The sequence below is a fragment of the Anolis sagrei genome, chromosome 4, assembly GCF_037176765.1.
Source record: "Anolis sagrei isolate rAnoSag1 chromosome 4, rAnoSag1.mat, whole genome shotgun sequence".
Lineage (NCBI taxonomy): Eukaryota > Metazoa > Chordata > Lepidosauria > Squamata > Dactyloidae > Anolis > Anolis sagrei.
This window is the reverse complement of record NC_090024.1, coordinates 160,327,924-160,353,087: the sequence shown is the minus strand read 5'-3', so window position 1 is coordinate 160,353,087 and position 25,164 is coordinate 160,327,924. Positions and strand designations below refer to the sequence as shown.

At 39.4% G+C, this 25,164-nt stretch overlaps 1 protein-coding gene across 1 annotated transcript in view; it reads left to right on the top strand.

The window, feature by feature from the left end:
* The window catches only part of ST6GALNAC3 (ST6 N-acetylgalactosaminide alpha-2,6-sialyltransferase 3), a 408,376-nt gene that overhangs the window by 367,856 nt on the left and 15,356 nt on the right, over window positions 1-25,164 (top strand). Inside the window, exon 4 of the mRNA XM_060773750.2 lies at window positions 21,955-22,062. Coding sequence (XP_060629733.2) covers window positions 21,955-22,062 — 108 coding nt within the window. The remainder of the gene's footprint in view (window positions 1-21,954; window positions 22,063-25,164) is intronic.

Here is a 25,164-nt window from a genome sequence, read left to right as displayed (position 1 = left end):
GTTGATCATTCTGGGCCAATTTTTTAGAAGAGTGGGAATTCAAGCAACAATGTTCTGTTCCTAGTATTCTGGGTGTTGGCTCTAATGTCAGCAGAGATGATAAATCTATTCCAGGTTTTAATCCAGACTTCAAAAGAGCTATCCAAGGTGCTGAAGACTATCAGCAAAAATAGATATTTTTCAAGTTCACTTCCCCTGCTGTGTATGTACCTTGTACACAGTTACTGAGTAACCACTATGTGGGAGGCCTTGATACAATAAATTCCTTTAAGATGGAATTTAATGTAGCCAATCCTACATTATCTATTTATTTATAAATATGCAGTACTGTCCAGTAAATCTGGGTCTAGAAATTCTTCAGACTGAGGACAAAGAAATTCACACACAACTTCCAAACCCACTGTGGTTGGATGGTTGGATGGTGTCTACATGGTTCAGCCAAGCTAAAACTGCACTTACTCCACTGGACCATCATTTCACCCTCTGAGACCCCTTCTACACTGCCATATAAAATCCAGATTGCCTGCTTTGAACTGAAGTATATGGCAATGGATCCACCTACTGTCATGGGTAAAATTGTGTGTTTTTATTTCCTGAATGGGGTGTTTATCTCTTCATCCATGGCTCCCTTTCAATACTGTAAACTGTAAGTTATGCCTCTATGTGGCCTGATAACAGAACTTTCTTTATTCACAGAGAACTTTCCAAGCTCTGGTTGCAGTTCTAATACATAGCTTTCCCTTACATTTTTTGTTGTCGTTGCACATTCCCCAAATGCTTGGAGAAGTGGACCATTAGAGTATGATTCAGAATAGTTTGTATGGCACAAAAATGATTCATTTGAAACAGCCTGGGAATTGTATATCTGAATGTTTCCTCTCATCATATGCTTTGAGGTATTTAATGTGCAGAGGAAATATTTCAAGCCTGAAATTCTAGCTTTCTACATAATATAGGGCAAGACGGGGAATTTTCTCTAGCTCCCATATTCAAATTGTATGAATGGCATTACGTTTTGATCAAAAATGAACTGAAAAGAAATTTCCATCCATCTCCAGTATGGATAGATATATTTGTCAGGTTGGCTTCCCCTTGCATTTGAATTTTGATAAATTCAGGCAAAAAAATAAACTGAAGCAAAATTCCAGCTCATTACTTCTCAAATTATTTGATGTGGAAAAGTGGCAGGTGTTTTCTTTCTCTCAACATGCCAGGAATCAGAAAAATTTTTGTGCCATGTTATTTCACATTCCTAGTAATATTAATTTGACTCCCATTATTCCATAGCATTGAGCCATGGTATTTTATGGTGGTGTCAAACTGTATTAATTCTACACTGTATTCTTCTCACTCCTTTTTACATACATAGAGAACGACACAGCACAACACAATCTCAACTGATACAGCCCTGCAAAGGTTAAGTCGTGTTTCTCCCTGCATGTCTGCACTGGCAATAAGAAACAGTGACTATCACAAATGTTATGGCTCTGTGATTATGATAAATGAAGCTGCCCCATTAAGAAGCAATATCAGCTGAGAAACTGAGTTACTAATACTTGGGTGGAGAGGGGCAGAAACAGTTCTCCTTGTTCTAATTCTTTTCTACTTTAGAAAAGAATAATCTGAGGAAAGTTATAGGAGCAGAAAAGATGCATGGCCATATATTAGCTAAGTGAGTCAATGGCTCCTCTGAAGGGAGTGACTGATGATTTGCATTAAAGCTCTCAGTTTCTGAATTAGGATTCTAGCCTGCATTCTGCTTCTTTCACATTTCAGCTATCTATCCTGTCCTTCAAAATTAATTGATAATCTCTCTGTGTGTGTGTGTGTTCACATGTCTTGTTGTTGTTGTTCATTCGTTCAGTCGTCTCCGACTCTTCGTGACCTCATGGACCAGCCTACGCCAGAGCTCCCTGTCGGCCGTTACCACCCCCAGCTCTCTCAAGGTCAGTCCAGTCACTTCAAGGATGCCATCCATCCATCTTGCCCTTGGTCGGCCCCTCTTCCTTTTGCCTTCCACTTTCCCCAGCATAATTGTCTTCTCTAGGCTTTCCTGTCTCCTCATGATGTGGCCAAAGTACTTCAACTTTGTCTCTAGTATCTTTCCCTCCAGTGAGCAGTCGGGCTTTATTTCCTGGAGGATGGACTGGTTGGATCTTCTCGCAGTCCAAGGCACTCTCAGCACTTTCCTCCAACACCACAGTTCAAAAGCATCGATCTTCCTTCGCTCAGCCTTCCCTAAGGTCTAGCTCTCACATCCGTAGGTGACGACAGGGAATACCATAAGATTATGCATTTAAAGATATATGAATATATACCTAAATACATATGAATATGTACTTAAAGAAATTGGGAGACATATACTTAAAGAAATGGTTTGGAGATAGCTTTGAACTAATTGTGCACCTACACTGTAGAATTAATGCACCACTTCATAGAATCATAGAATCAGAGAGTTGGAAGAGACCTCATGGGCCATCCAGTCCAACCCCCTGCCAAGAAGCAGGAAACTTGCATTCAAAGGCACCCCCAACAGATGGCTATCCAGCCTCTGTTTAAAAGCCTCCAAAAAGGAGCCTCCACCATACTCCAGGGCAGGGAGTTCCACTGCTGAACAGCTCTCACAGTCAGGAAGTTCTTCCTAATGTTCAGGTGGAATCTCCTTTCCTGTAATTTGTTCCGTGTCCTAGTCTCCAGGGCTGCAGAAAACAAGCTTGCTCCCTCCTCCCTGTGACTTCCTCTCACATACTTATACATGGCTATCATGTTTCCTCTCAGCCTTCTCTTCTTCAGTCTAAACATGCCCAGTGTAAAGAACCCTTACCTTTTAGCTGCCAGGATGCAGGGCCTAGAGAAGCCTGGAAGTTTAAAACAGATGGGATGTGGGCATGGCGAAGCCTCGGTGGCCATTTTAGTGTAGTTCAGAGCAGGGAATGGCTGGGATTGGTGGAGGAAAAGGGGGCGGAGTTTAGGAGAAGCTGAGAGGGGAAAAAAGGAGTGTTTTAAGTTATAGAGAGTTGTTGGAGTTTGGGGTTTGAAGAGAAAGGGTGTTTAGGAGTGGAGTGGTGTTAAGGGTTAGAAGAAAAGGCAAAGGCTTAGCCAGAAGTTTGCTAGCAGGGTAGCTAAAGCAAACTGACAGCTATTAGGAGAATAGCTGGGTAGTAGCAGGATAGAATCAGGCTAGATTTATCTGGGCTACTGAAGAATCTCTGGCAGAGACACAGTCCTGTTGGGATTCTTGTTTTGTTTTGGAGGGAGAGAAGAAACTAGTAACAAAGATAGAACCATTCTTGTAACCATCACGCTTTTAAGACACAACTTTCTGAAACGGCCCAGATTTTAACTGCATTTGTTCCTGTTCTAATTAATAAACTTTGTTGATTATTGTTCATAAAAACCTGACTCAAGTGTGCCTCAAATATTGAAGATTACAAAAGCAACTTTTGAAGAAACTGATGGTGGCAGCATACTTTCAAAGTAAATAAGCCTTTTAAAATTTGGTTAACTCTTGACAATTGGTGGTCGCTCTATATATTGGTGGCAGCATTGATTAGTGATCTGAATAGATCTTTGTAATTTGGTGACAGCGAGTGAGATCTGATTTATCCGGATCATTATACCCAGCTCTTTAAGCCGCTCCTCATAGGACTTGTTTTCCAGACCCTTGAGCATTTTAGTTGCCCTCCTCTGGACACATTCATCAGAGTTGTAGTTTGACAAGGTCTTCAGCCTTCTTTGCCAATGAGGGTCAGTTACAAGAACTACAGCTCCAAGAATTCCATAACATTGAGTTACAGCAGTCAAATTGGTGTCAAACAGCAATCTACAAACTGCTTTGAGTCCCCCCAGGGGTGAGAAAGGCGGTATATAAATACTATAAATAAATAAATAAATAAATAAATAAATAAATAAATACAGTACACATTCACCCTAAAACTCTAGGAGACCAGGGATCAAATCACTGCTCAGCCATGGAAATACACTAAGTAATTTTGGCCAAATCACACTCACTCAGCCTCAGAAAAGGCAATGGGAAACCTGCACTGAAGAAAATTTTGCCAAAATTAGGTTGAAATAAGTTGATGTGAAGGGACAAAACAACAACAATTGAAAGAAACATCTAAAAGACTACCATTAGAGTTGCATGTGATCAGAGTTAAAGATTTTCAATTTTATTGAAACAGTTGTAATAAGATTTTAATTTTTATTGTTACTAACTGTCATCAAGTTGACTTAGACTTGTACAAGCGACTTCATGAAGGAGAGGCTTTCAATTCACCCTGTCAAACTCAGATTTCTTTTGCTTCCTTTGTTGAGTCTAGCTACCAGTCATGGGGCCTTCTTCTTTTTATACTACATATCTTGCTAAACATAATTTTCTTTTGAGTTCAATATGTCCTTCATATTGGACCAATAACCAGTGCCAGTTAGTGGCTCCCATGTCAGTAGGACAATGAATCTGCTCTAGGTTTTAGTGTTAACCTTAAAAGATCTATCCAAGGTGCTGGATCCTGTTTCCAAAATGGTCTTGACACTTTGAATATCTCCTGTAAAGTTTGGACTGAAGCCTGAAACAGCATGGGAGACATTAGATGCCACTTATAATACCCGGTAGGAATTGCCTTTTTCTGAGCTTCTGTTAGAAAACGCATTCCCTTTCATGTCTTTCCCTCTGTAGATAAGGATTCTAAAGCTGAAGAAAGCTTTTTGATGTAAGTATTCGACAATAGCTCCAATAGCTTTGGGATTTGAAAATGCATCACCTCATTCTGATTTATGCATTCAGGACTCAATCCAGAGTTAGCCTATTTAGAGTAGTCATATTAAAATGAATAGGATTTGTTAGTTGCAACAACATTAAGCTCCTTTAATTCAGTGACTTTAGGTCAGATTCATGTTAGATTAACTTGGTGAAGAAAGGGTGACATATTCTGTTCTCCCACTGGATATGATACAATAAGACAATGAAAATAATCCTAAACAGACTAGTTTGGTCTAGGGTGTCTAATCTAAACCTTTTTAGCACCCTGATTCTGTATTGCTTGCAGAAGAATAAAGTTTTACCCTGGATTCACTCTATTCAAAAAGAAAAGAATAGCAGTGTTTATCATTGTTACAGTAAAACCTCCCACATCCCATCCTAAGACTGTGACTGCATATCAGATGGATTCAACATCACCAAACTATTTTTCCTCCTTCTTCCTGCTTCCTTTCCTTTTCTTGAGGAAGTGCTCTGGAGAACCCAAACATTTGCAGACAATCCAATGAGACTTAGCCTAGTAAAGATATATCCTAATATGGAAGTTAGAATTATATCAATTTGATGCCCTGTTTCAGTGGATGTTTCCCATTCAGCTCTTGCAGGTATAGCTTTATTTACATTGTTAGGACTGCTGAATTCAGGTCTGAGGAAAAACTTTGGAAAAGTTTTCAACTACTGAATGCTGGACAGAGGTCATACTGGCGGGGGCACTTTAGTTACTGTAGTGTAGACAGAAAAATAACCTTTTCAGCTCTGATCTATGATCATGTGGCCTACAGTTCCTCTTATCAACAGCATTTTGGAAGTAGCAATTGATGTACTGTTTTTCTTTTGCTGTCATTGAAACATAGAATGCTAGAGTTGGAAAGGATCTCAGGGTCCATCTTGTCTAACTTCCTACCTTGCCGTAAAACAAAACTATATCACTCTTAAAGGTGCCTATCCAATCTTTGTTTAAAGACATCCATAAGTTAAACTCTGCCCCTTTCCAAGGCAGTCTATTGCACTGTCACTTGTAGTACTGAGGTTCTTCCTAATGTTTGTTGGGATTTATTTTCTTGTGATTTAAAATCCATTAGTTCTCATTCTAGTCTCTGAAGCAATAGAAAACAAGCTCACTTACCTTCATGACATCTCTTCAAACATTTAAAGATGGCTATCATGCCATCCCTTAGGCTTTCCTTCTCCAAGCTAAACATACACTTCTCATGAAGTCATTCCTCATAAGACATTGTTTCCAGATTTTGGTCATCTTGGTCACCATCCTTTAAACCCTGTGGAGCTTGTTAATATCATTCTAAAACTGTGTTTTGACAGGACACAGTTTTCCAGGTGAAATCTGATTTCAGCAGAATAAAGTAGTACTCTGATTTCCCTTGATGTGGACACTTAACTTGCAGAAAAAGACCATTTTACCCTGATTTCCCTCGATCTGGACACTTTGCTTCTATTAATGCAGCATAGAATTGCATTAGCTTTTTTTTTTCAGGGGTACTCATTGCATCAAAATTTTGACTTAAATTTAGACTATGGTTTACTAAGATCCCAAAATCATTTCCACATATACCTTTTCCAGCCTGTACTCGTGCATATAATTTGTCCTGCTTAGATGTAACATTTATCGTCATTGCAATTCCCCTATCATTGGCCACAGGTAAACTCCCAGATTGCAAGAAACAATGTCCATTCACATCAGCAAAGAAGTTCTAGCAACATTCTCATCCATGGGGAATAGTCCTTGTACAATCTAATAGTATCATTTGCCCATTCAAGACCAACACCTCTTACATTTTTGCTGGAAAGTCTCTTACCCCAGCCCTGCATCTGTGAAAGACCTTAGCTTAATTCAGAATAACTGAAGGTGGAGGAGATTATATTCCTATCTGTTTTCATAAAAAAGGTCTGCACTTTGGCCCTGCAAACCCAACTTCACTTACAATGCTTTTTCCACTGCTATTGAGTATCCAGAAGGGAATGTGTGTGTGTGTGTGTGTGTGTGTGTGTGAAGTAGAAATGTACAGGATTATTTTTAAAACGTTGTCAATGAGAAATGGTGTCTTGCCCCACTGAGTAAACTGTTGAATGGTAAAGTCACACATTGATTAACCCAGATGATTCAGTGGCCCTACTCTTGACAAAAAGAGCCTAACAATAGATTTTAAGACATTAATTTGTTTTACTCTTCCAAGATGTTAAAGACCAACACATATATAAGGTCTAGATCCAACTTCTACTCCCAGCCAGAGTAGGTCCACTGATTACATGGTTTATCATTGTCTTGATAGACATTCACCTTTAACATCTTGGAAGTGTAAAACAAATTAATGGCTTAAAACCTATTGTTAGCCTTTCTTATGTAGTAGAATGTAGCCAATGTATGAATTTACAACAGTCGGTCTATTGTGTTTGGGGTTAACCACAAGAATTCCAACCATAATAATTTAGCTATAGTGTTCTAATACAGGGATGTGTTTATTTAATGCATGTATACACTGTTTGCTGCACAAATGTTGCTACATAAATTCTTATTGCTTTTGCAGTTTCTGAACATTTCAGCGGTTTCTCCATTCTCCAGAGCTGCCCTATTTTATAAAGATGAGCAGAGTATCTCTGGAGATTTGTCTCTTTCCTGTTCATTTGTTCACTTATTTAATTAACTTACTTCACGGGGAAAGAAAAAGAATGATGAATACAGTTCCGGGCTTTTACCCATGAGAATATGCACCCTATTCAACAGCTAGCCTTGACATAGTTAAGAGCTAGCTGGTACAGTATGTTTCTCCTGTGGTTGTGTACCATAGCTTTCAACAAAATATGCTCTTAGCAACTGTACAGTGAGTGTCCTTCTCGTTTTGAAGGGAAAAACAAGAGTGGGAAGAGTGCATGAGGAAAGATGCCTAATTAATTATCTCAAGGGATCCTGGATTAACCTGAGCTTTACTCAGTTTACATTCCCAACAAGACACGAAAAAGCAAGTATCGACTTGAATATATATTTGAAGAAAACATTACATTTGTATGTGTGTGTGATGCTTTCACATCTTAATACAACTTGAATACAGGCTTTAATACATGAATTACAAAAGATAGTTGAAAAAAATCTTCCCTTTACAGCATCTCAATACTGATGAATTGTACGTACATCTAGCATAGCTTTCTTTCAATGATGCTACATGTAGTGTACATATTATCAGCACTGAGACAAGGTCAAATGAAACAGTAAACAAAGAGTTCACATAATTGTATGTTATCATGGATAGGAGTGTGACAATTCATATGGTTTGAATTGCTTCCTTCCAGTAGAAGTGGCTAAGCAAACCATGTTGCTTTGCTACATGGTTTAGTGAATCATCTGGACACAAGTATAGCTGGGAAGCTGCTGCTCTGATCTGCTTATCTCTCTCCAAAAAAAACAAAAAAACAGAGAAAGGCTTTAGAGTCTAGATACAAATATAAAACAAATTGTGGATCTTCTCTGGTTTATTGACAAGAACAAACAAAACAGCAACTGTGTTCACATTCAGACAACATATAAAAATATGGAACAGAGCTTTGTGGATTATTTAGCTGACCCCACTGTAAACAGGAATAGTAGAGCAACATGCACCAACATGTTGCTTGCAATCCATCAGCCTGGCTCCTCTCAGTACCTGGCCTTAGCACATTTTGTGAACTGGTCTGATGTAGTGTAGGAGTTTCATTTACACTCCCAGTATTTCTTATACCCCCCCCCCCTTTTTTTTGGATTGGCATGGTTACTGAATATTCTCTATATTATCCTACATGCAATATTATCCAGACTGCTGGATACTGAGTATGCAATCAACATGCAAGCCACATAAGCCAGCCATGGTTAATATATACTCATTTTGCCCAGTTAGTTTATGGTGGCAGATTACAGAGAGCCAATTTACACATTACACCTCTTAATTTCTCAGCACCTGACAACTATCAGTTTAACAGTGTATATACTGAGTACTGTTGGCCCTCCACTTCTGCAGATTTGATTATTTGCAGATTTGATTAATACGTTCTCGCTAGGAATTTCTAGGTACTCTGAGGTCAACCTCTACTGGAAATTGGCCATAGAGTTACACCAGAAGACCTAGGACTTCATCACATTCAGCTGGAGAAAATGAGGGAAAGCAGGGGAAAGGGTGGAGTTTCATGGGGTTCTGTCTTTAAATTAAACTGATGATTTTCCTACCCTCATTACACCATTTCCTTTCCTCCAATTTTTTAAATATTGTATCAATTTGATTTGTCATCACATGGTAAGAGATTTGTTTCCTCCCACTGTAGGATTTTGAACGCACACACATTGCCTCGGATCATAGAAAGTGGTTTTAAATTGACCCTGATGTTTAAGTAAGCCTCTGCCTTGATGATCACAGAAAGAGGACACTTGTATGGGCTGCTTTCCTCCCCATGTCCTGATCTTAAGACATTTCTACGAGATGCTTTCCTTCCCAGGTCCCTGTCTTAAGACATTTCTATGGGATGTTTTCCTTCCTACCTAGGAAGGAAGTGGTTTTTAATTAACCCTAATGTTTCCCCAACCCTGAGCATTGGTGATCGTAGGAAGTAGTTTAAAATTGAGGAAATGGGCATTTCTGCTCCTCCCACAAACAGCATAATCATTTTATTTCCAAGAAGGCAACAGGGACTAACATCACATGGGGAAATTGGCCATTTTGCCCAGCTGTATGTGGAGAACTGGGAAAAAAGTTGATTGCCAATCAACTTAGGAATTGTCAGAAAAGCCCACACTTTTGAAACAGTGAAATACCTGGAACCCACAGAAACACTGATTTTATTGCATGGGATGAAGTCCCTAGAGATTCTTAGAGATGTGTTCTCTCAAATTAAAAAAAATGTTTTTATTTGCATTATTTTGTTTTACTTTTGCAGGGGACCTGTGTTCCTTAGCCCTATAAAAGTAGAAGGCTTACCATAATTGAAACAAATGTGGAAGTAGTCAGAAAGTTCTATATGTAGCTCTATATCTGAGGTGTATTATTTTTGTAAAGAAATTACCATTTGATATTGTACCTACAAATGGTAAGTACACATGGACCTATATTGTACTTTTGATCTGTCAGAAAAATTAGAGACAAATATAGGATTATGTCTAAATACATTATTAGATCCAAATACCTGCAAGGTGAAACAGTTCTTTATTCTTAAACTATTATGTTTTCTTCTGAACTTCCTACAAACTTTGATTCAAAGGAAAATTTGCTTCTATCCTTTATTGTCCTCCATATATTGCATATAGTGCAGCCAGAGGCAAAAGAAACTCCTTTTCCTTTAATCAGTCAACCCCTGCTGAATACTGCCTTCTACACAGCTATTAAAAGTGCAGGAAACCTGTCCTATTTTGTATTTGGCCATACTTATGAAGATTTGCACGTCTTTTGAATGCACGGAGTACATTTTCTAATAGCAATTACAGCATTCTGCATACTTTATCTGAAATAAGATGTGGATGCCCTCAGGAATACTTTTATTCAGTTTCAGCCATGATTAATTGATACAATGTTTGCTTTGGTCAAAGAAATCCTCTTTTTTAGTAATTATTATGCAGCATAAGTGTACTCCATAACAATGCTTTTTTTTTACTTCATTCACTAAACTGGGATCTCTATGAACACTTGCTTAGGAGTAAGTCCATTCAACACAAAAGAGCCTACTTCAGAGTGAATATGGCTATGATTTATGTCTATCATTTCAAATTTACAAGACTATGAGAAGAAGACTTCTCATAGTCTTCTTCTGGTACAGTGTGTAAAAGAGAAAAAGGAGGGGAAAGATAAATAAGGAAGACTTATTTGTATTAAAGATACTTAGCACTAAAGTGGTAAGGGGCCATGGTAGCACAGCAGATAAAGCCGCTAGCTGCAGGAAAAGCTGCTGTTAGCAGTTCGAAGCCACAAGTCACTGTGATCTCCCAATTGTCAGCCCTAGCTTCTGCTAATCTAACAGTCCAAAAGCATGCAATGCAGGTAGATCAATAGGTACTACCTTGGAAGGAAGGTAAAAGGGCACCCCATGCAGATATGCCAACAAAATAGATCTGAGATGTCTATGGACAGCAGGCTCCTTGGCAAGGAAAATGGAACAAGAGAACCTTCCCATAGCTGGAGTTGAGCATCACCTCCAGACGCTGAAGATGAAAATTGGAAGGCCTTTACCTTATCTATGTATTGTATGTTGTTTGTTGTGTAAAAGGCATGGAATATTTGCCTTATATATGTACTGTAATCTGCTCTGAATTCCTTCGGGGAAATACAGCAGAATATAAATGACGTGTATAATAATAATAATTGTTGTTATTGTTGTTATTATGATTAAAGTCTCCATGTGGAAATAAGAAGCACAGACATCTTATCTATAAGCAAAAAGGTGAAGTTCCTATGCTCATTTAGTTTAGCATTTATATTTGAAAATGCAGGAAAAAAAAATGCAGGTTCAATTTATTTACTTACTTACTTACTTACTTATTTACTATATTTGTATACTGCCCTTCTCAGCCCTTAGGCGACTCAGGGCAGTTTACAATGGCAACAATTTGATGCCCAAAAACACCATAAAACATTTAAAAATATTAACACATAATATAAAACCATAACAAGAATACTAAAAGCATACATCATTTGTGTCTCCTAATAAAAACATTGTCCCATCTCGTCATCTAGTCGTTCCAATTCCTATGTCTTTTACCTTGAATTTTCAAACACTTGCTCAAACATCCAAGTCTTGACTCTCTTCCAAAATGTTAAGAGGGAGGGGGCTGATCTAATGTCTCCATGAAGGGAATTCCATGGTCGGGGGGCCACCCCTGAGAAGGCCCTGTCTCTCGCCCCCACTGTTTGTGATGCAGGCGGGATCAAGAGCAGGGCCTCCCCGGATGATCTTAAAGTCCTAGCAGGTTCATAAGGGACGATGCATTCAGACAGGTAAGTTGGGCCAGAACCGTTTAGGGCTTTATAGGCTAAAGCCAGCACTTTGAATTGTGCCTGGTAGCAGACTGGCAGCCAGTGGAACTGGTGCAGCAGAGGAGTTGTATGCTCCATGAGCATCACTCCTGTTAGTAATCTGGCTGCCGTCTATTAGACCAAGTGAAGCTTCTGGACAGTCTTCAAAGGCAACCCCATGTAGAGTGCGTTGCAGTAGTCTATATGGGATGTAACCAGAACATGAACTACCATGACCAAGTCAGACTTCCCAAGGTACAGGTGCAGTTTTAACTGTGCGAATGCTCTCCTGGTCACCTGGGGTTCCAGGCTCAGCAATGAGTCCAGGATCACACCCAAGCTGCGAACCTGCATCTTCAGGTATGGTAACAAATATCCGAGGACCAACAGGAATAGCTTGAATTGAACCTCTGTTTTTCTCATAATGAATTCAAATCATTGTATTTTTCTGTTCCCAGTTTCCCCATAAAATGCTAGACTTCTGCTTATCAGAAGGCAACCATTTAAGATGGCTTCAACCTTCCTTTCTAGGGAGAGAAAGAATATTTGAATTGATATTAAGTGTCAAGGAACCCTGATAAGCTGACTGAATTCTGGTCTGACAATAATCTTGGTGATTTTCATGTGAAATTTGCACAGAATAAGTACCAAAGTGCAACTAGGCTTTGAAAAATGTGCGTTTATCATTAGAGGAAGAAAATTCTAAACTTACTCATAACTCTCTTTGAGGGAAAAGGAATGAGGAATTACATCCCTGCTGCTTCCTTTGTATTGTGCTTTTAAAGCAGGTCTCTGCCCTGGTCTCTTTTGCCCTTTCTGTTTGTTTCTCCTTCTTCCTCCTGTTTGAGCATTATGCATTTGTTCTAACCAGGTAAGTGTTCTGCTCCACTTACCTGGTTAAAATAATTGTATCCTCTTGTCATTTTAATTCATGAGTGAAGAGGGATGCATCGAAGTCAGGTCAAGGAATCAGAAACAAGGGAAACTGGAACCACATAGAGCAGGAACCAGTCCCTTGACTTGGATTTGTGATTGGTTGGTTGCTTTCTCCCTTTCTGCACAGCCCTGGGGAATCAAAACAAAACCCAAATTGTATTCAATGCAAAAAAAGTCAACCCAACTTTATGTAAAAGAACAGCAAAAAAAATCTATACAAAATGGCAGCATTGCACTATTTCCACATGTTATGTAGTTTATGGTGTCGGTCTTCTCAGCTATTTCACATTTCCAATATTTTTGCAAGTTCCTAAAGATGCTGTTTGATGTTTAACAACATCCATATTTATTTTTAGAATTTTTATAATGTGCCTTCTTAAGAGTACTCAGAGGGGCAAACTGAGAAAGGAAAGGAAAAATGCATCTTAAAGTCTTCTTTGGCCAAGGAAGTATTGCTTGTGATTGTCAGGAATTGAATTTAGGTGAAACTGTTTTGCCTGATATTGGTTTTCACAGTTCCCATAGTTAAATAACATTTGATATGTTCTTTCCAAGGTCTGCATTTAAGGTATAGCATTTATATTTTTAAAAACTCAACTTTAAAAGTCTAGGCTTCTCTTATAATTTGAAGCCAAGCAAGTGAGGGAACATTTCATAAGAGCTGAGCTGAATTACACCAAAGATCAATTTACCACCTTATCACACTTACAGTCCTGTCCCTGTCCCCCTATTTTATGGCCAGCCACCATAGATTTACTGGGAGTCATGCCTGCCATAATCACTCCTGCCCCAAAACATGTGATGGGGTCCATGGCAGTCTCCGATCTGTTTTGGACCTTGCCATGGTGAAAAGGGGCATTCCAATGGGCCATTCTCAGTAGCAAGCTGTCATCTCTCTTTCCAGAAGTGCATAATAACTTCTTCCCTTCGCACATTTCTTCTTTTTAAAATTATTGACAGATATAGTGTAATAGAGGCATTGTAGAACAGAGAACAAGCAGTTTTCCTTTGCTGATTTGTTCCAATTACAATATTGTACTTAGCAGAAATCTGTCGTCCTTGTTTATAGAAATGCATAATTACTCCTTCCTATGGAAAGAAGTGGTTTAAAATTGCACCCCTGTTTCATGTTGGAAATAGCAACCTTCTTCAAGCTTCCACTAGCAATTTGTTTGTATATAATTCAGTTTGCTTACTGTCTTATATATGTATGGTTTGGGTTGCAGCTTTCCCTTACTCCATATTTTCTTGAGGTTGTGGGAGTGGCTGCAGACCTGAGTTCTCAGACCTGAGACACCATTTTGGAGAAGAGACTCCATTAGACTCTCAAAATGTAAAGATGTTGCTGTTTGGTTGTAAGAAAGATGCCCTATCTTAACTGCACAGAAATTGGATTGACAAGTTATGTACCTGTAAGCTGAATACATGAAGGTTGTGAATAAACCAGATATGAAGTCTACTTTATTTTTGTCTCTTGAGAGCATAATATAGAAGGAAGATATTTTATGGGAGAGTAGATATATTTTTGGGCATAAAGAACTGCTATATTTTGTGCATTGGCATAATCTCTATTCCTAACAGATCAGAGACAACTAAGTTATCAGTCTAACAACTGAAAACCAAATTGCCCTTGCATATGTGGTTATATACCACTGAAGATAAGATTTTACTCAAACTAGTTTTTGGTTCTTCTCTGAAATATAGTACTTTTACAAAAGGTTATTATTTTCAAATGGTTGTGAATGCCATTTTTCTCCAAAAGGTTATGGAGATTCTAGTTTTTCAAAATTTTAAGGCTCCAATGGTTTTAGATGCTGAACAATTGGATCCCATTGAAAGCAGTGTTTTAAAACAGCATCCCTGTCTCAAGGATTCAATGGGTTTAGATGCAGAACTATTGCCTGCCATGGAAAGGGATTTTAGCAGATTTGCATGAAGAAAAAAGCTGGGGATGGAGACTTATTCCCTATGTGTGATGAACAAGATAGTGGGCGCTTACAGGGAAGCACTGAAATTCTGATGAGAGGAGAATGAATGAAAATTAGGGAGGGAGGACTGGAAGGTATGATCAGCTCCCAATCCTCTCCTTATTTAACTTAATGATGCCTCTCAATACCGTCATCTGATAAGGTCCTTAGTCTTGTATTCCTCTGCATTAACTAACTATGTGCTATAGCAGTGGTTCTCAACCTGGGGTCCCCAGATGTTTTTGGCCTACAACTCCCAGAAATCCCAGCCAGTTTACCAGCTGTTAGGATTTATGGGAGTTGAATGCCAAAAACATCTGGGGACCCCTGGTTGAGAACCACTGTGCTATAGGAAACCCAGAGTGGGATGAGAATGTAATAATTACCTCCTGCTTATGTTCTCTGGGAACCGATATTGAGATGGAAACCTGATAAAATACTGGATTTTACATATAACTATCATGATGGCAGTCACTGGTAGATCATTTTCTGTGAATTCATTGAATGCTCTTTTAAAACTCTCAAATATGGTAGCATTTTTGGATGACTGGGCTGTAGCATTATGAAGGAAAGATATCCCCCATGTACCATTCCTAACTTTAAATGTTTAAACTTCTGTTCTCGTTCTCTCTCTCTCTCTCTCTCTCTCACACACACACACACACACACACACACACACACATCATTTATGACATTCTGTGCTTCTCCTGAAAAAAGGAAACATTAGAGATAATTAAATAATTAACCAATTTATTATTCTAGAATTTGTATGAATATTTACTATTCAAAAGGTAGATCGCACATACAGTTGTGAGAAAGTTTTTCATAAATATTTCCCAGTCCTTGTACATAGTACCTTTGTAGAATTTGTTTAATAGGATGACATCCATGTTAAAGTCACTGCATACATTGGGCCTGAAATGATTAGGGAAATGCTTAGGATACTTTTGAGGGGATTGTACAGTAGTGCTTTTCAGTGAGCAACTGACATGGAACAAGTCTTCATGACAAGTAAATGATGACTTGGACAAAAGTGGAGCTTAGGAAAGTACAGTAGAGTCTCGCTTATCCAACCTTCGGTCATCCAACATCCCATATTATCCAGTGTGGTCTGCCTCCCATCCAGATCCACAACTTTTTCAATACATTGCGATATTTTGGTGCCAAATTTGTAAATACAGTAATTACTACATAACATTACCATGCACTGAACTGTTTTTTTTCTGTCAATTTGTTGTAAAACATGATGTTTTGGTGCATAATTTGTAAAATCATAATGAAATTTGACATTTAATAGTCTTTTCTTTAATCCCTCCTTATTATCCAACATTTTCACTTATCCAATGTTCTGCTGGCCCATTTATGTTGGATAAGTGAGACTCTGCTGTAACTTTTTTGAGCAATTTTCAGAATCCCTCCAGTTAAACTGGTCAAGTAGCCCTTCTATCTCAGGGTTTCTGAGAATAGTAGATTAAAGATGTTTTCCTTCCACAATATTGAAACTTCTCTAGGCTAAGAAACATCACTATTTGGACTATGGTAACCATGTTGGCCAGAGAGTTCTGGAAGTTGTATTCCAAGGAAGGCACTTTTTCTATATTTCTCTCTGAAGTAAGTCATTCGATCATAGCTACAGTTTCCTCAGACTTTTCGTAAGATCTGCTTTCATGATGTGATTACATTGCTTCTTCTGCTTTAGGAAGATACTTTAGCTTTTTGCTAAATGAAAGGCTTTAGAGTCAGCTAAATTCATTCATTCATTTCTTTGTGGAGTTCCAAATCTCAAGAGAATAGGGAGAAAAAAAGCTTTTGAAAAAAATGCACACTGTTTTCTTTTGTTATGTTGAGATACTTTCTTCAATAAATATAGAGTTTCATTTATTTCAGAACAGAATATATCTGTTCTCAAACTCTGAGCTATTGTTGCTGGTAAAATACTACTGTATATTGTGACAGCTATGCCTGTGGATCTTTGGCAAGTTAATCTTGACAAATCCATATTTTCCTCATTGTTGCATTTTATTCTTCCTGTAATAGTTTTTTTTCCCTAGTACATTTTAACTTTGTGTAAATTTCTGTTTGAGCTTTGCGGGGTAGGGGTGGGGGAGGTTCTTCGAGTAAACCAACACTGTTAACTTTCTAGAAAGGGCTGTTTCTTCATTGCCACTGAAACTACTGTATGTTGTGTTTATATTGTCTGTTTTAATAAGGCAAATTGGCTAATCAATAAAATCGTTTCATTTATTTTCATTGCCACTGAAACACATGTTCATATGGCAGAAGGTTGGGCTGTAAACAATGAGATCAGAGGAAAATTAAATGCAGAAACTGCTGACAGTGACAACTATAGTAATACGGAATTCATAACAGGTTAACACATAATAATAAAATAATGATAAGAACCTGTTATCTCGATTAAAACCTCTGCTGATAAACTAGATCTTCCAAATGTAATATGATCTTTTAAAGTTTCTTGCCACTATAAGGAGTGCAACAATCTGCAAACACAGGATTCCATAGGATATTGCCATAACAGTTACAGTGAAGTATCGACCTGTAATTATGTCATGCAAAAGAGCCCCAAACAAACAACCCCAGAATTCCCTAGGATATTGCTATGATAGTAAAATGACATCATAGTGAATTGACTATGACTTTGGGTCTTGGCTACATTTGCCAAAGTTTGGGAATGCCCTAGAAGTTTTTCTGAAGCTCCAGTCCTTCTTCACATTTTGCATCAGTGTTAATAGTTGGATTGGTTCCAATTCGGAAAGTATCAAGACTGTTTTCATGTCCATCATGCTTTCTTTCTCTTGTCACGGCAGCGGCCACAGAGCTCCAAAGTACTCTTAGTCATTTCTCATCATCGTTGCTAACACTTGCACTAGTGTGACTCAGAGAGGGGAGGGAGGAAAGGGGGGATCATAAATGCCATCTCATGTTTCTGGGCTGTGAAGCAGGTTCCACTCAATGTGGGCAATGTGGATTTCCTCCTGCCACTGCAATGGCACAGAGGCTGGCTGTGCAGATTCCCCTGGGGAGTAATCCACTCCAAATCAGCCTTGGGGTATAAGGCCATGTAGATTCACCCTTACTCATATTTTCAGTCACATCATGCACATGCAATTACATGGGCAGAAATGCGTGGAAAAACAATTTCAGTGCACACTGATAAGAACTTTTTGAAGAAGGTGCAGATGTTTCCATTCAGGGCGATCACATGAGGTATTTTCGTGTGCTATGAATGCACCCATTATTATAGATGTGCATGCCATTTTCCCCCTTATGACTTGGTTTTAATACAGTTTCTTATGATGGCATGTCATCCTTAGAGGAAATTGTCTCATGAAAGTGGCCGGTGCTATCATAAGCAGTACTAGTATTATTACAGCTTTGAACAGTGGCAGATCTATTGCTTATCCATTTCATGATGTTTTTTTGGATGATGCTGTCAATGATACTTAGAGGCTTTATTATCTTTTGGGGGAGTTTAAAATTGTTTTCACACTTCCAGCACAGCCTTCATTAGCTTGTCATAAACAAGTTTTTTGGTATTAGATTGCATTCTAAGGTGTTAAAAACTATCCTACTTTTTATTGCATTCCTTCATTAGTGGAATATCTTTAGAAGAAAGGTAAAGTAGAAAGTGGAATATTTGCTTTAAACTACAAATTTGTATTCTGTCCAGACTTCCATTTCCCAGGGAAGATACCTGAGAATTTGATTGTCGGTTTCTATTTATCTTGCCATGAAGTATATTGATGAGAGAAGTAAAGTCAGATGCTGTTAAAACAAGACATAAAATAATGATTAATTCTTTTTATAAATTCCAATTTGCTCCCAAGTATTGCAGTTTTTAGATAGTGCTGAAAAACCTCCATTATCAGAAGAATCCGCTTTCTCCATAGTACCTGGGGAAAATGCCTATTACCACCCTAAACTGGTAGCTTTAAAAGTCCATAGTAGCATGTTTCCATTCCCAAAGATGGAAACTGGTTAAGATAATATCTTTAAATATAGTTGTCCAAACGTATTTCCCTCTATGAACCAGCTAGAACATTAAGATTTGCTGGGAAGGCCCTGGATCTCGGTCCCACCTCCTTCACAAGTACAATTGGTAGAGACGAGAGACAGAGCCTTCTCAAAACATCTAATAAGCCCTAAACAGTTCCAGCCCAGCTTACCTGTCCGAACATATCTCTCTCTATGATCCACCTTGGAGATTAAGATCTTCTGGGGATGCTCTGCTCTTGATTCCACTTCCTTCACAAGCACAACAGGTGGGGACAAGAGACAGAGCCTTCTCAGTGGTGGCCTCTCGGCTATGGAACTCCCTCCCCAATGATATCAGATTGGTCCCCTTCCTCCTCTTCTTTAGAAAAAAGTTAAGACCTGGCTCTGGGATCAGGCATTCGGGAATAGTGCAACACAAAACTGATATACAGCAATATAGATATATGGTTTTGTTTATTTTTAATGTGTTGTATTTTATATAATTTGTATTGCAATGTGGCACTGAAGTGGCAAATCTGTAAATCGCTCTGAGTCCTTCTAAGGGTGAGAAGAACAGGGTATAAATATAGGAAATAAATAAATAAAGTGTGTCAAGCAGTAGCTGTGTGCCAGAAACTATAAGTGTAATTAGGAGTAAGTATTCCAGGTGGCTGACAGAAATGCTTTTCTGAGTGTCCATTGAAACTGGAGTGGAGGGATACATAAAGAGGATGATCAAAGGAATGGTGCAAAGCTGGCAGTTGTAAGCACTAAGGGAAATTTTAGCCTCCATGTGACTTTATTAAGAGTTTTCACATCAAAGTGAAGGACATCTGCAGTCTAATCTTTTATAGGTTTTCATGGAGATAAGTCCCATTGTGTTCAGTAGGATATACTTCTTGAGAGGATGGTGCAGGATTGTAGAAACAGCTACATTTTTAGAGGGGGTGAAGTAAGTAAAAATACATATTCAAGAATTTAGCATGAAACAGAACACAGCTTTAAAAATGAAACATGGCAATAACAGATGGATTATATCAAGCTCAGTATGGTGGTAAGTACAAATTACCATATTTTTCAAATCTTGAAATATTCATTTTGCAAATAAATGCAATTATTCTGAATGTCAAAGATATGAACATTTATTTGTGAAATAGCACTAATATCTGAATAATTTGTTGAGCTAAAATTGATTAACTCATTATTGAAGGTGTTAGTTCTTGACCCTGACTATAAGACTTGCAGAGAATGGCAAGGCAGTTTTCACAATTGAGCCTTAGGGTTACGTTTAGGTATGGATTCCTTCTAATGTGTTCTTTTTGTCATTTCAAAGTTGCTTCCTTTTCCAGACTGAATTTTTGTCCTCCAGATAGATACAAACCCAAAATATGATTTTTACCCAGGCATGGTATGAGCCCAATACATCTCTCCAGTTGGGAAAAAATGTCCTAAAATGGGTTGTCATTTTGCAACGCATTCAGTCAAGTTTTATCACTGTTCTGTGTCTTTAATCTTTTTGAATACTGACTACTAGAAGGCCTGAACATGAGGATGCTATTTTGCTAATAACCTAGTTATAAACTTCACACAACCATCAAGTTGCCCCCTTGAGAACAGAGTATAGAAACAGATAGTTTCTAATACTCCAGTTACTATGGCGCAGATAATTTTCTCCATAATGGTGATCCTTATGTTTTTCACTCGCTAAAGCAAATTGGAATCTCTAAATTGGGCTATTATTTCTAAACTAAAATTGATCCTTCCCATGCCAGATATTTTTGTCCAGTTCTTCTGATTTCTTCCATCCCACTTCTGCCCATATTCAAGCATGTACTGTGGGTCACTTGAATCTCTGAAATATTTTTAATCAAGAACTTCAATGAGAAAGAAGGTTCAAGGATTTTTTTTCCTATTCATACTGTACTGGAAGCAAGCCATGGCACAGATATACCACCATACACATCAATAGCTTCTTGGTTGGGGTTGTGATAGCCCTGATTTCACATACACAACTAACAATTATGTGAATAGAGAAGGAGCGTCAGGATGGAGTCTAGAAACATAGATCAGGGTTCAATCTACAGGATCTACTCTAATAAGTTTATCTATAATCACAATGCTGCTCCCATGTATTGGCAGTCTCCGAGTTACAAACATTTGACTTACAAATGACTCATAGTTAAGAATGGGGGTGAGACAACAGGAAGTGAGAGAAATCTACCCCTCAGAAGGGAAATTCACTCCTGAAAGAATTATCATGGGGAAAAGGAATCTTCATTGAAACTTTGTCACCAATCCTTGTTTGCACAACAAGACAAACTTTTCAATTCTCACAGGGACAGAAAGTGAGTTGAAAATGTTTGAACAGGGACACAGACAGCAAACGAACACCACAGAAGTATTAACCCACCCCTCTGCAATTCAAAAATGTTTTGGCTTTTTTTTCCAATTTATATACCGATTCAACTTACGAACAAACCTATAGAACCTATCTTGTCCATAACTTGGAACTGCCTGTAAAAGAAATATTCTCAACCTTTGTGTCCTCAGATGTTTTGGCCTTCAACTCCCAGAAATCCTAACAGCTGGGATTTATGTGAGTTGTAGGCCAAAACACTTGGGAATCCACAGACTGAGAACCACTGCTCTAAAGGCAGTCCATTTAGACTCATATTGGCTACATAGTGAAGGCAGTGAATGTGCAAAGGAACTATCCAAGGTGCTGAACTCTATTGCTTTAAAAAAGATTCAACCCGTCAATAACTCCAGTCTGTCCTGGAAGGGTTAGTTTAGAAAGTGGTGCTTGGAATCTCCAATTCAAGGATAATAACATGGGACTATGGTGTCTTTCAGCATCCCTCCTTGTCTCCCATGGTATTTTATATACTTGTATATACATGAAACCTTTGGGAGAAGTTACAGGCTGAAGTAAAAAAAGCTTTAGCTGGCTGGATATTGCTCTCTAGGTTTATTGATGTATTTTAATCATGTGTTTAATCTGTTCTTAATGTTTTAATTATATTTCTGCTTGTATTTCAGTTTTGTTTCTTCTAGAGGCATCAAGTACCTGTTATGGCAGAAAGGCAGAATATTCAATAAATAAGGCCACAGAATTAGCATATGGTATTTCTTTACTGACTAACTAATCCAGGGAGCCTGAGCATGCCAGCATGAGAGGACAGATATAGATAATGCAAATTAACTTTTTTGTTGATTTCTCAAGCTGCTGAATGCTATTTTGTGTCATGCCACAGACAATGTGTTTTTGTTTTTGAAAGGGGGTGCAATTTCTCAACGCAGTCTGCTGTGTCTTTTACAGAATTCAGTCAGGATCCTATCTCAGCACCGGTTGGTTTACCTTAATTCTGGCCATGGATGCTTGCTACAGAATACATGTCTATGGGATGATAAATGACACCTACTGCAAGTAAGATCACAGGAAATTATTTTCACGCATCTACAATTCGAATGGCTTGTCAAAATTTCACAATTCATTTTAATGCCATAAATCCAAGAAATGGATTAGGACAGCATTTCTCACACTGCACCCCAGTAATCTCTACTGATGTGGCACTTTATTGTCAGTGTATTTAGTCCCCAGGTGGCATGTGGTATTGATTAAATAAAAGCATTTAGGAAAGTTGAATGTCAAATGTCACAAACCATGTTTAAAATCAAAGACTTTCTGCCAAAGCGAAATGAAATAGGGAAACAGGAAACCTACCTGTTTGCTTTTGAATACCTCTTGTGCTGTTAGAGTGTTCCATATAAGAAGAACAAATTTATTTTCTCCCAGAATCCAGCAAACAGATGGGAATAATATGAACTGATTTGCCCTGATTCAGCTCAGCATATCCAGCCCTACAATCTGTTGATGTACTGTATCACTTAGAAGATCAAGATGCATAAATCAGATGCATATTAAAATGCATATTGAAATGAACACCAGAGTGTGAATACTTTCTATTTGCATTGCATTGCTTTGTTTTATACTGGATGCCATCATCGTTTGGACACAGTTTATCATGAGTGATGAAATACTTTTTTGAAGAAAAAAATACAATGGGTGCCGTTTCAGGTCAATTGTCTGAAAACAGCTGCCTGGAGTTACCCTATGTACTCATGTATAAGTCTAGAAATTTTAGTTTAAAAAAACCAACCCCAAAATATGGATTGACATATCTACTGCAGTTAATTCTTATCCCAAAGGGAACCATATTCTTCTCTAAGTAGATTGGTGAAAGGAAAGAGCTTATTCAATCTCTGACAAACATAAAAGAAGCACCAACCACTGCTACTTCCTCCACCTTTTTAAATCCAATAATTGGGGCATCTGTCCCCCCTAAAGTGCCATTAGGGTTTTTGCCCTCTTCACAGATTGACCCTCGATGTATACATGAGGTAGACTTATACATAAGTATATTTTTTAAATTTCCCCCAAAATAAAAAAATACCAAAATATATTGAAAGATCTCCCTGCTTGGAAAAAGAAGAGGGTGTTTGTAGTTTGGTAATGACAGATCTAAATAAGGGAGCAGATCCAGCCATTGAAACCTGTTCACTGATGGCTCAATAAACCCAAACTTCGTTTCATGAAAAAAAAAATTAAAATATTGTGTATAAAGTGATCTTCAGGCTGTGAGTACAAGATGTATATGTACCATAAAAATATCTTTAAACTTGGGTTCCATCACCAAGCTATTTCATTATGTACTTATATACAAATACAAGTATTCCAAAAAATCCCAAACACTTCTGGTCCAAACCATTTCATATAAAGGATGCTCAACCCATACCTTTATTCTCTGCATTCATTTATGTTCAGAACTTCTGCCAGGGATGGGAGCAGGGTGGCGGTGTGGAGGAGTTGTCCATCTCTCCGTTGCCGTGGACCGACCACTTCCTGATTAGATTTAGGCTCGCTGCGCCCCCTAACCTCCGCAAGGGTGGAGGACCCATTAAGATGGTCCGCCCCAGGAGGCTTATGGATCCGAACGGATTCCTGACGGCTCTTGGGGAGTTTCCCGCCACCGCGGTAGGTGATAATGTCGAGGCCTTGGTCGCTCTCTGGAATGGGGAGATGGCCAGGGCTATTGACAAGATCGCTCCGGAACGTCCCCTCTCAAGTAACCGAGCTAAACCAGCCCCTTGGTTCACTGAGGAGCTGGCAGCGATGAAGCGAAGGAAGAGGGTTCTAGAGAGCGTGTGGTGATCGGACCCAAGCGAATCAAACCGAACACGGTTTGTGTCCTTTCTAAGGGCATATGCCGCGGCAATAAAAGCCGCAAAGAAAACTTTCTTTGCGGCCACTATTGCGTCTGCAAAAAACCGTCCGGCGGAGTTGTTCCGGGTTGTCAGAGGTCTTTTAACTCCCCCCACTGGTGGGAGCCCTGACAACTCGGCAGCGCGCTGTGAGGCATTTGCTCGGTTCTTTGCAGACAAAGTCGCTTTGATCCGTTCCGGGCTGGACGCCACATTAGATGCAGTCTCCGTGGATGTGACACAAGCACCTGCTTGTCAGATTTTGTTGGATTCTTTTCAGTTTGTGAAACCCGAGGATGTGGACAAGATACTTGGAGGAATGAGACCCACCACGTCCATCCTAGACCCCTGCCCATCCTGGCTTCTTAAGGAGGCCAGAGGGGGATTGGCCGAGTGGGTAACGGTGGTGGTTAATGCCTCCCTTCGGGAAGGCAAGATTCCAGCGAGCCTAAAACAGGCTGTTATAAAGCCGCTGTTGAAGAAACCATCACTTGACCCCACTAAATTGGACAACTTTCGGCCTGTTTCCAATCTTCCCTTCTTGGGCAAAGTCATGGAAAGCGTGGTGGCCTCACAACTCCAGGTATTCTTGGGAGACACGGATTATCTGGATCCGGCACAGTCTGGTTTCAGACCGGGACATGGTACCGAGACGGTCTTGGTCGCCTTAGTCGATGATCTGCGCCGGGAGCTAGACAGGGGGAGTGTGTCCCTGTTGGTGCTCCTGGACCTCTCAGCGGCCTTCGATACCGTCGACCACGGTATTCTTCTGGGACGCCTTGCAGAGATGGGTCTTGGGGGCACTGCTCTGCAGTGGCTCCGGTCATTTCTGGAGGGTCGTACTCAGAAGGTGTTATTGGGGGACTCCTGTTCAACGCCGCAGCCATTGACCTGTGGCGTTCCTCAGGGCTCCATCTTGTCCCCCTTGCTGTTTAACATCTACATGAAGCCGCTGGGTGAGATCATCCGGAGTTTCGGGGTGCGGTGTCACCTGTACGCAGATGACGTCCAACTCTGTCACTCCTTCCCACCTTCTACTAAGGAGGCCGTCGAAGTCCTGAACCGGTGCCTGGCCGCTGTAATGGTCTGGATGAGGGCGAACAAACTGAAATTAAATCCAGACAAGACAGAGGTACTCCTGGTCAGTCGCAAGGCCGAACAGGGTATAGGGTTACAGCCTGTGCTGGACGGGGTCGCACTCCCCTTGAAGGCGCAGGTTCGCAGCTTGGGTGTGACCCTGGACTCATCGCTGAGCCTGGAGCCTCAG